At 36.6% G+C, this 12,743-nt stretch overlaps 1 protein-coding gene across 1 annotated transcript in view; it reads left to right on the top strand.

Annotated features, from left to right (window-relative positions):
- The window catches only part of RYR2 (ryanodine receptor 2 (cardiac)), a 342,788-nt gene that overhangs the window by 117,064 nt on the left and 212,981 nt on the right, over positions 1–12,743 (top strand). Inside the window, exons 18-19 of the mRNA XM_010562945.1 lie at positions 7,586–7,704; positions 8,107–8,240. Of these exons, the coding sequence (XP_010561247.1) occupies positions 7,586–7,704; positions 8,107–8,240 (253 nt within the window). The remainder of the gene's footprint in view (positions 1–7,585; positions 7,705–8,106; positions 8,241–12,743) is intronic.

Below are 12,743 nucleotides of genomic sequence, written 5' to 3'. Positions count from 1 at the left end.
TCTTCAATGCTCAGAATTGTAGTCTAACCAAGTTAATAGAATCTCTTATACTAAATGTAATAATATTTTTACTGTAATGCCAGAGACAGACTTGTATTAACCTGTCTCTCTTTTATTGCCTGGTTCTAGCTACTGTAATTGAAATCCCTTGTCTGATATTCTTTGATATTCTGGTTCTGGTTGATGTGTATATTTCACAGTAAGTGTATGTATCAAGGTGGATTTCAGGAGCTAATTATTAGTAGCACATGGAAGGTATTTTGAATCCACTGCAGGAAGAGCAACAGATTTGAAAAATATTCCATGTGTTGAATAACACAGCGATCACTGTGTTTTAAATTTTTATTGTCTGGTTTTTCATCTCTCTGTAGTTCATGTGTGCTTTGCTTTGTCATTAGTATTGATACATATAATTTCGCCTCCCTCCCCTCTTCTGTTCTCTGCTCTCACCCAGCTGGAGCCGTTTCAGAGTTACAGACTAAGAAATGTTTTCCAGTTGCATTTGTGACTGTTTTGAGTTATATATAATATTTGTTACTGTTTTGCTGGAAAATGGCCTCTTGAGAGTCTTTCAAGCCTTACTTTCTGTAATTATGCTCCACTTAAGTTCAAAAGGCATGAACGTTTGTAGTCGGACCAATGGGCAGGATAGTTACAACAACAGTGAGAACGATGTAACACACCTTTCCCGTTACATATTTGTAGTTTATTCCTATCATGTTGTTATTTTAGTGTTGTGTGTTGTTTCATGAGCTGGAAGGAACATAATAATCTTCTGTTCAATAATAACTTTTCATTGATTACAGAGGAGTTACAATTTCCTTCCCCATCCTGTTCTTCCCACTCCTGAATCGTACTTCTGCCACGGATAGATGTGTCCATGTATTCATTGACATCTTAAGGGAGGAATGCCAGGAAGGGAAGATGTCCCCCATTTAAAAAGTTATTTGGTTTATATTAGACTGGTAGACATTTGAAAAGAAATGTCACAGGCTTAATGCAGTTGTTCTCATCAGCCTTTTACTGTGTCATTAATACAGGAGAAATATCCTGCTATTGCTGAGTATCCCAAATAAAAATTGGAGTTGTCTCAGCCACAGATCACCATTTGGCATATATATCAAATTCCTTACCTTAGTAGTCTTCAAAGAATCATCAGCAGCCATGAGAACAGATGTGTCCTGTAGTAAACAAGGCAGATAAGGTGTTTATGTTCTCCTCAGCTTTGTCATTAAATAGTCACGTGCATCTTGTTTATTTGCTATAAATCTGTTCCTGAGATGAACTGACCAACAACAGGGGAAAATATTGTAAAATGTCAATCGTAGGAGTGTTGTCCTTCTCAGAGCCAAGGCTGAACTGCCATGGCATTCACTAGCTGATTGGCAAGATCTGCAGTGGGTGATTGCAGTTGCGAAGAGCAGTTACACATTGATGCTTCTCCTCTTGGAAGCTTTTTCCTTTGTCAACTCTGTGGGCAAGCAGAGAGTTTAGAAGTCAGTTATTCTTCTCTTGGGGTGGAGACTGGTATAGAGACTTTGAAGCATTTGCCTGCATAAGCCCCTCCAGTCAGCAATGGTTCATAGAAGTATTTTTGCTTGCAGAGTTTTGTTTCATGTTTTTGCTGCAGAACTATGGGGTTAGGGTGAGGAACCTGTTTTACTATGCTATTATTTCATACTCCTGGCATACACCTGATCTGTTTCAACCGTGGGTTTTTTATGCTCTGAATCCTTGAGCTGCTCAAGATATGAAGCAACAGGAACATAGGAGGCTAAATCTGTATCACTACTTTAGTTCTTAGCTGGTGTTACAGGCAGTTAGCTGCTCATAGCACTGGTGTCTAGGTACAGTTTTGCTGATCATCCTATCACTGTAGCTAGTATATTAGGTGTAGAGATCCTAACCAAATAGATGTCATAACGGAACATTCATGTTGGTTTATATTATTGTTAGGGAAACCTGCTTTGCAGATGCCGTGATCTTCTTGCTTTCATGAACATTTGAGTAACAGAGAATTTAAACTGAGAAGAGCATCTAAAAATTGTTAAAATCATGGGCTAGATCTTTTCTCCACTACAGTCCACCTTTGGTGTGAGAGCATTCATCTAAGGAGAATATTCTCACAATTATGCAGTTCCATGGGATTTGACTGAAAACTTCTTCATTTCAGTGTATTTCCCCAGTTGTCCATGGTGAAATTATTTCCTAAGAGACCTAGTTTTACATCTGAAATTCTGAGCTAGGATTTTCAGAAATAATGCAAAACTGCACTCAACTTTTGGAGGTTTGAGATGAAATTTGTTATGACAGCTCTAAGAATGCTGTGTTACATGGTTTCTGGTATGTATGTATTTATTTTTAAAAACTAATCTCAAAGTGAAAATGAGGTTTGAAAATTAAAACCTAAATGTTTATGTTTATGATATTATAGTAAGGTATGAGATGAATTCTGTAAACTGCAAAGTAATCTGACATTGTAGTTGTACTGCATAATGAACCTCATGACATGCTGCAAAAATTCTGAAGGTCCTGATATTTGCAATGTTCGTTTGTTCTGAGTTTTCTTCTAGGAACTAGGCCACTTGAACTCCTTCCCCATATGTTCTGGTAACATGACTTCCATGTTGCTTCTGAAACTGATTTTATAATTAAGACTTTTTCTGGTTTTGAGGGAGTCAGTTATACAAGATGCTAATTATGCTGTGCTTTAGTTATCTTGAGAGGCATAGTAGGTTTAGCTTTTAGTATGTAAATGTGCTTTTGTGATTCTACGTGGGATGCTTGCTTGCCAGATTTTAAGCTTTGTGTAGCTTGATTGGTATGAGGATATTCACTGTTTTAATTTACAGTGGTAGGTCTACAATAGGGAGAAACACTGGATTGTGTTACACCTTTTAAATAAGAACACCTGGCTGCATATATTCACCTAAAATAATTAATTCATTTTCTAGGGTAGAGTGTTTGTGAGGAAGAAACACCATGCTCTGTTAATCACACCAAAATTAAGTTCACCTTCAACATTGAAGTTGTCAGCTATATCTCCTGCAGGTGTTTTCTTGAATATGTTACGATAAAGATTTGATGCCATAGACTGTTATCAATAAAATTGCTATTTTCATTTTTTTTGTTATCCTTGAACTAAGAAGGTTATGAAAACAGAATAAAAGCATTAAGTATATAAACAGCAATTGTGAGTTGATTGTACAAATCAGATCAGAAATTGAGTCAGTTCCTGATCTTCACTGAAGCAAAAGAAAGAAAATGAAGATTTGTCCAAGTATAAATGTGTCTGAGAGTAGACCATATTAGAAGTGATATATCACAGGAGCTGAGTGAATAATGCAATGCAAATGCTTCAGCTGTGTCTTCAATGCATAAATTAAGATTAGATTAGTCTTTCACTCTGAAATATATTCCAGATGGGATTAAATAGTCCTACTAACATTTTAGAGGCATTAAAACACAGGTAATAAAAAATAGAATAGGGCAAGTTAGTAATCTAATATTGTCCAAGAGACGATTTTTGGAACCAGGTAATATCAGGTTTTGAGTACTTTTTTTTTCCAAAGGCATGCATTTAATGCTAGTATTGTACAGTATGACATTAAAGGAGTCAGCATGTCCTGAAAATTCATGCTTCCGTTCATCTCGTAGTCATTAAGAAAGAATTTTCACTCATCTTTCTTATAAACTCCACATATCATATTGTTTGTGATATTTGTATTAAATTTGAACACTTCCTGCTTTACTGCCTTCAGCAACTCCAATGAAATTGGAACAGGTCCAATTGTCTTTATGTAGACAATCTAAAAGTGGATCAGTCTAAGCAGACGTTGCACATTCATATGCAATTTTTTCTGAAGTAGAGGGAATTCGCTGTTAGAACAAAATGTGTTTGATAATTAGCATTCAGATGCTGCAGTAATTGAAGAAGTTGCTGTGGCAGCTGGGTCTGATTGATAACGTTCATTTATTATTGAATGTTTACATCTTCAAAGTATTTTTACTTCTGTTATTGAAAAGATTAAGACTAGAAAATGAACGCTGTATACCATTTTAAGACAAAGTTAAGATTATGAATCTGCCTACACAAATCTGAAAATTCCAAGGTTATGGTTACCACGCTTACATTATGTGGTATAATTTCATATTGGATTACTGTTTATATTGTTAAAAGTGTGTTTCAGTGCTACAAGAAGAGGTGGCAAACTTTAAATTACCATGTTTTGAATGTAGTGATTTCCCTGCATTCCCAGGACGTCGTGGCACACAATCTTGTTACAGATTACCCCTCTAGACTGAGGATCCTTTTGCAACACTTTTCTTACCTCCCTAGGTACTTTGGCCATGTACAAGTGATGCCTGCCTGTCTAGTTGGCAGGCTGGGTGGATTGTTCTCCTGCTATGTTGCTATAGGGCATCTACTCCTTTAGCTTGCTCTCATGACTCAGGTTTTTATTCTCTTTATCAATATTGTTACTGTCAATATTGGAAGTGTACATCTATTGCAGCCCAGATCATACCACTGCCAAATTCACATTTAGTATGTTCTTTTAGTTGTTGAGACTTTCTGCTTATACCTTCAGGGCTACAGAATCACTTTGGGAGTTCACATCTAGCTCATTATATCGTGGTTGTGACTTTTTTTGCAGCCACTGCACAGAACAGGAAAATTGTCTACAGTATCTGTACAGGGTCACCTGCATTTTCTGTTTACGTATATATGACTCCGTCTTTGAACATACTAAAACACAGACTTTGTTTGAAACCTGTTTACCAGATAAATCAAATTGTCACTGTATCTGTTGTCTTCCACCTTTACTACATTTCAGTCCTTGAGTAACCTGTACACCTTTATTAGTGATGACAGCATATCTTCCTCCAGATCCCTGGAAAAAAATGTTAAATAGTATGGAGATAAAAGTGGATGGTGCTGTAGGTTGTCTAAGATTAAAATGAAGATCTGAATGAAGTCAGGTGACTGCAACCATGACTGAAGTCACTGGGAATTCCAATTCTCATTTTAATTCAGATTTTCTTGGGAAATAAAAAATAAAACTACCTTTCAAATAGAAAGTAATTGAAAACTAACCATTGTCTCTTCTGGCAGAGTAATTTGTCTTAACAAGGATGAGAATCTAAAATCTTAAAGAAAAAAATTAGAAATCTTTGTTGACGTATGACTGTTCATAACATTCTTCATATCCTTTTATCCCTCTGTAGAAGTCTGTACAGCCCAATTTCTATCCTTTATAAAGTAATTTGTTTGTTGTTTTTTCTTTATGAGGGTGTCTACAGTTTCTTTGGCTGTGTTGGTCTTTTTACTTTTGTTTTTATATAGAGCTATACCTTGATCCAAATGCAAGTAAGCGTAATACAAGTTGGTCTGAAATTAACAATTACAAAAAAATAATTCATGAACTGAAGGTATTTTAGTCTTTGCTGGTGTATAACACTGGAACATGTCCTAAGTCTACAAATGCATATCTTTGCATAGGTAGGTTATTTCTGTAAGTTTTTAATGGTGTTATATATTCCTTTCCTCAATAAGATACTTGGGAAATTCTCCAGGTGGGATTTTCTGCTGATCCAATAAAAGACAATACATTAGACTTGGAACTCCTGGCCATTGCTATTCCTCATAATGGATTTAATAATGGTTTTAATACCAGTCTGTAATTTTTTTGTAGTTATTACTTATTTCATTGCATTTCATTTTTCACTGCATAAGCATGCATTTCATACTTAGCAGAAACAGATATGTTGGTTCCAACAATTTTTTTGTACTCATTACTTTAAATTCTGTTCAGAGTTTCTGGTTTTCAGCTTTTCTTTTCATTTTTGCTTGGTTGTCTCTAAAATGCTTGTTCAATTCACTTTTAATTTTTAATTTTTGGTTTGTGAGAGGATTTATGATCAGTTAGTTATAATGTTCCAGACCATATTGTATTGTTCCTCAGGAATTATATAAAAAACAAAAGGGTGTGTGTGTGTGTAAAAATTCCCCCAGTAAATCAAAATGCATATTCTTTTTCCTGAAATTTGCATTTCTAATTTTTTTTATTGTTTACAATTTGAAAAGCTTGTTTTTATTGTTTACAAATTCAGAAAACCTCAGATGCATACTGAGGACAGTTATGTGGATGAAACACCATCTTTAAATTCTTAAATATTAGCTGTCATTTAGTTATGATACATATTTTTTCAGTGGTTTATTCAAAACCAGTGGAAATCAAACAGAAAAGTACTTGCTTCCCTCTGTAAGCTTTAGATCCAACCTGGAATGTTAAGGTGAGAGGGAGGCAGCTGATGAGCATAAATACTGTTTCTAATCTAATATTTCTGTCATCATTTCTGTCATCACACTATCTTGGCACTGAGACTAAAAATCTGTCTTCAGTTAGGAGCTATGTGGAACTTTTTTCCCGTAGCTGACTGTAGTCTTACTCAACTGTAGCAGCTGATGATCTCTTCCTTACTATGATCAAAGAAAGACTGGAGTACTCTTACTGAGACAGTGTTTTTGCCTGATGAATTTTTTTTTACCCACAGCAGGGGGAGTTTACAGTGTTACATTTTTCTTTTAGTAAAAGAGAGTATGGCAAAGAGCAGAAGACTCATGCTATGGATCTTGCTTTGCAAGGGTTAACCTGAGTGTTTGGAGCCATGGCTTGAATACAGGGATGAAGACAGAATGATGAGAGTTGTACAGCGCAAACAGGAATTGCCTATCTCTAGGTTTAAGTCTGCTTCTCAGCTTTCTCTCAGTGCTCGGATTTTTCTCATTGTGGCAACAACTGTAGCAACTGATAATGAATATTTGTGTAATATTTGTCTTTGCCAAATGTGGAAGAGCCCAAAAAGTGGTGACTTGATCCAGTACACATGGGAGCCTGTTTTACTGCCCCATCGCAGGGAACCATTTTAAGGCTAATGATTCTTGATGGCAATGACTGCTGCTTTATTGGAATTGGAATTGCATTTAATTGAGGGGCCACTGGAGATTTAGTGGTTCTTACTTCCTTGCACATCTTAGTTTCATGCTAGCTTCTGTTTGTTTGCTCTTTTAAGAACATCAGTGTGGTTCCCAATATAGCTGTTACATACACAAAGAAAATTATTCACAGTGGGCCAGTAGACTGGGAATTTACCTCTGCTCTCTAATTCGGAGGTAAATGATTTCTTTAGTGGTTCATATGGTTTTCTAAGGGAAGAAACAGAAAACTGTAAATATGGAGAGCATGTTTTATGTATATAATATGTATGTAGTGTGAATTCTTCACCTCTTCACTGAAAACCAGTATTTTACCCAGTTTGTTTGAATTTGTGAGAGTTGATCATCACATATTTATTATTAAAACTTCAAATTAGTTTACAGGTTTTTTCCTGTCCTTTCTGATTTTTACTACATTCACTTATTTTGGGAAATCTAGAAGTACATCAATCCTTTTTCGGTTTTGTTTATCATATACCATGATTTCTGAAACTATTCCATGTTGCTGAGCAATATATTAGGAAGTATTATGTGCAGTTATGATCTTACATGCACTTTGAATAAATAATTTTTCTTTTTTTTTCTCAGGAATTCTGGAGGTTTTACACTGTGTGTTGGTGGAAAGCCCAGAAGCTCTAAACATTATTAAGGAAGGACATATTAAGTCAATCATCTGTCTTTTGGACAAACATGGAAGAAACCATAAGGTAGGCAAAGAAGAGAAGTATATTTAGGTGAACATTTGTAAACAAAGCAAGCACATTGTTCTGTGTAGAAGTTAGATTTCAAATACTTTAATACTGTATTCATAATTAGGAATGAAACTTTTCCTAACAGGTATATGAGCAGTTTGAAGAAGCAAAGGGGAACATTATCTTCTTTTTGATGAAAACATTGATACACACTAATTCTCAAGGGGAGCAGGAAAAATACATCTTAATATTGTTAGGAGAATTTCACAATTGTTGTGAATTAGAAGTACAATGTTGGATGAACTACATACCCTTACATGTATTCCAGTAACAAGGTATATAGCACTGTATTGCCTGAAGTAACTCATGATGATTATGAAAAAATATTTAAGATTAAAATAATCTATTTTTTTTCAGGTTTTGGATGTTTTGTGTTCTCTCTGTGTTTGTCATGGAGTAGCTGTTCGGTCTAATCAACATCTAATCTGTGATAATCTCCTGCCAGGAAGAGATCTGCTCTTACAGACACGCCTTGTCAACCACGTGAGCAGGTGAAAAGAAAAAGAAAAAAATCCGTATCTATGAACAAAACAGAATAAAACTTGTGATTAAAAGAAATAGTCACTACAGAAAACCTGTTTTAGTTCCAAAAATTTTATTAAGGTATTTTATTCTTACTAGGATTTTAAATACTCTTTGCAATATTGATTAGAAGCAAAACATGGGTAAGAGAGAGCTGCCACAAGCTAAAGCTGGTCTAAACTGCTTTAAGTCTGTGAAACTGTAGTCTCTTATAAAGATTCTTGTCTAGATCTAGCTCTGCTTTGAAAGTATTGTCAGCCAGTGTCCTGTGACTGCCTTTATATTTGTGATCTTGTGAGGACTTCCTAATCACCTTTGGTCAAAATCAAGAATTAGTGCCAAACACCTTTACCAGTGCCTGGGATATTTAGGGAATGCCCTAACCCTTCCTTCCACCCGCAGAGTTGTAGAAGGTACCTTCCAGCAGACACTAATAACAAGATGAAGCTAGTAACATCTTAAACTAGCAAAGTAGGATTTACAAAGTAAATGTTTATCCAGAGTTTGAATTTATGCTGAGGCAGAAGAATCTGGCTTCAAGTGAAGATTCGTGGGATCTTCCTCTGTCTCAAGCTTATGTCTTTTAAAACATCTGAATCATTAAGTGAGAATGAAAATTGAAACATAGAAATAGTACTTATAATTCAGAGTTCATAGGATTTATTAGATGCTGAAAAACATAAAAAATCCATAACTCTGTATTGCAAGGAGGCCTTTTCAAGTCTAAAGGTGAAATGAACTTGACAATTTTATAGCTAATATATTCACTCATATTTTTCTTAACCACATGTGACTTGACTTCTCCCAACACATCTATTAACACACCAACATGTATAACACATGGAAAGATGGTGTAATGGGAATCATTCCATGTCAGCAATAAATTTGGACAACTGATAAACTACAATCACTAACAAAAACTTCTGTTGAAAATACATGAGGAGAAATTTTAAATGTATGGATACTGATTGAGCTTCTGAGCTGACTTTGGATCTTGTACAGGGAAGGTAGAACTGTCTTTCCCATATATGTCTGTAGACAAAGCAAATGTGGTTAATACATATTTTTGCTCTGCAGTAGTGTTGTGGTTTAATCCCAGTCAGCAACTAAGCACCACGCAGCCACTCAGCCACTTTTCCACCACCTAGTGGGATGGGGGAGGGAATCAGAAAAAAAGTAAAACTCATGGGTTGAGATAAGAACAATTTAATAGAACAGAAAAGAAGAAACTAATAATAGTATCACTAATAAAATGACAATAATAATAAAAGGATTGGAATATGCAAGTGATGCACAATGCAATTGCTCACCACCCACCGACCGACACTCAGTTAGTCCCCGAGCGGTGATCCCCCCACCCCCGCTCTCTCCAGTTCCTATACTAGACGTGACATCACATGGTATGGAATACCCCGTTGGCCACTTTGGGTCAGCTGCCCTGGCTGTGTCCCCTCCCGACTTCTTGTGCCCCTCCAGCCTTCTTGCTGGCTGGGCATGAGAAGCTGAAAAATCCTTGACTTTAGACTAAACATTACTTAGTAACAACTGAAGACATCAGTGTTATCAATGTTCTTCTCATACCTAACTCAAAGACATAACACCATACCAGCTACTTGGAAGAAAATTAACTCTATCCCAGCTGAAACCAGGACAATTAGGAAGTTGTGAATGAGAGTATTCATATTCTTGCAGTTGTTAAGGAAAAAAAGATTATTTTTTCAAAAGTCAGAAAGACCAATGAAACATTGAAAACATTTAGTGATGGACTGAGACTTGCATATCTCGCACCAAAAATAATTGGCAAAGGAACTAAGATATTGCTGTTTAACATACTTTTCCAGGGGACTGGAAAATTCTATTCACAAACCTCTATTTAAAAAGAGTGAGTTCAATGATTAGGTTGATTAAATTGTGGAGTCTGGACAAAGGCATAATAAAGTTGATACTGTGTTCAGGCAGAAAAGATTCGATTGGTAATCTTACCAATAACTTGCAAGTGATTTGACTTTTCTGGAAGATGGCTTTTTGTCAAGCAGGTTTTGTTTATATTTTTAAGGGGATTAAATGTTTGACTTTTAACAAAGTGAAGAGTATCTATACTTAAACTTTCGGCAGAAGACACCCGATACACCGCTAGAAGGAAAGTGTATTAGTCTTATGTGATAAAACAAGTTATTTTATAAGCAATCAGATCAGTAAAGTCTGCTTTTACACTGACTTGTATTTAACAGCCTGTATCAACCCTTCTTCCTCTCCCTGCATTCCCTACACAAGAAGGCATACCATGCACTGGCTTAGAGTTACATTTTTGTTGATTAGGCAGCTTGCATGTAGAAAGAAAATATTTAGAGAAGTTATAACCCAATCCAGTGGAGGGATGTGAAAACTAGATACATTCAGCCTAGAAGTCTAAAAGATTTTTTGCAATATGGGTAACCCACCATTGAGCAAATATACCTATCATTGATTTTGGATACTTCTGTACTCTACAGCTTTAATTCAGGATTAGATGGCTTTCTCAGTACAAAGCTGACACAGTAATAATTGTCTGGAGACAGATTTATGGGGATGAGATTCTAGATTCAGTATTATCCCAAAATTACATTAGAAAAGCATAGTTTTCTTTCCTTTTTTTTCCCCATGACCTTTAGATGTATGACTCTACATATTGCTATTTAACTAGATACTGAATAAGCACAGTAATAGTTTTGCCTTTTAAGTATGCTTGTGAAGTACTTCAAAATCATCAGCAGTAGGAACATCAAATTGGCATTAAGGATTGGTACAACCGCTACAAATTACTAAGTTATATAAGACTTGGAATAAGGAAGGAAGAGGTACAAGAGAATTCTGAAATAGATTGATGTTTTACTTTTGTATCTTTTTAAATGTTATTCTCTTTAATGGATAATCAGTGTTATAGAATGCAGTTTGCTGTGTAAAATTAAACCTGCAGTGTATACTTACTATATTTCTATTGGTAACTGGTGAATAGCTGTAATTTTTGTATATAGGAATTAACATCTATTAAATGTTCAAACACATAAAATATTATTATTGGTATCTGAGTGAGGATACTGTTTCAGTTACTGAAACAAACACTTTTTTTAGTTTAACTGTATAGAGCATTTTCTCACCAGAATAAATAAATAAATATGCTGCCTTCCGGGAGCTAAGGTCCAAGGTGTTGCTGAGAGGGTGGTGAAACTTGTCAAGAGCACAGACTACTATCCATTGCTACTGTTTCATGTGAGCAGGAATGACACCACAAACTGGAAACTGGGCAGAATCAAGGAAGACTACAGAGCCCTGGCGGTACGAGTCAAAAGTATTGGTGCCCAAGTTATCTTTTCTTCCATTTTACCGGTTACAGGAAAGGGTGCAGCCAGAAATAGACATATAATGCAAATCAACTTCTGGCTTTGTGGCTGGTGCCATCATGAGGGTTTTAGCTTTTATGACAACGGGACATTCTTCGATGACTATAGTCTGTTAGGGAGGGATGGGATCCACCTGTCTAGAAGAGGCAATGGAATCTTTGACAGCAGGCTGGCCAACTTGGTGAGGCAGGCTTTAAACTGAAGGACTTGGGGGTGGGGTCCAAAGTGGCAACATTCATGCCTTTGCAACCAACTGGGGATAAGCCAGGCCAACCAGAGCAGTGAGAAATGTTCCTTAGCTGCCTCACAAGATGAGAACCAGAAGACCAACCACCTCAAGTGTATGTATACCAGTGCATGCAGCCTGGGGAAAAAACAGGAGAAACTGGAGGTCTGTGCCCAGTCAGAAAGTTATGATATTATAGGAATAACTGAAACATGGTGGGACAGCTCACATGAGTGGAGGATCATGATGGATGGCTATAGGCCATTTCATGAAGACAGGCAGGGAAGAAGAGGACAAGGAGTCACGCTATATGTTAAGGAGAACCTTGAACGTATAGAATTCAACTACGGCCATTGCGGAAGCCCTATCAAATGCCTCTGGGTCAAGATCAGAGGGGTCGTATCCAAGGGGGATCTTACAGTAGGCATCTGCTACTGATCTCCAAGCCAAGATGATAAGACCAATGAAGCAATATTTGGGTCACTTAAGCAAGCTTTCGATCAACAGAACCCAGTTCTTATGGGTGACTACAACTACCCAGAGATTCGTTGGAAGAACAATACAGCAGCTCACATGTCCTCCATCAAGTTCCTGGAGTGCATAGAGGACTGCTTCCTCATACAAATGTTGGATGTGCCAACCAGGAATGAGGCACTGCTGGACTTGCTACTCACAAGCCTACTTTGTAATATCTCAGTCAGTGATAGCCTTGGCTACAGTGATCACAATATTGTGTAGTTTGTGATCCTGCTGAGCATGCTGAAGGTTAGTACTAAGACAAAGGTTTTAGATTTTAGAAGAGCAAACTTCATCCTGCTCAGAGCTTAGCTGGGAGGGATTCCACGGGAAGCTTCCATGGAGAATAA

The sequence above is a fragment of the Haliaeetus leucocephalus genome, unplaced genomic scaffold, assembly GCF_000737465.1.
Source record: "Haliaeetus leucocephalus isolate CR32 unplaced genomic scaffold, Haliaeetus_leucocephalus-4.0 Scaffold162, whole genome shotgun sequence".
NCBI lineage: Eukaryota > Metazoa > Chordata > Aves > Accipitriformes > Accipitridae > Haliaeetus > Haliaeetus leucocephalus.
This window is presented reverse-complemented; position numbering and strand designations above follow the sequence as displayed.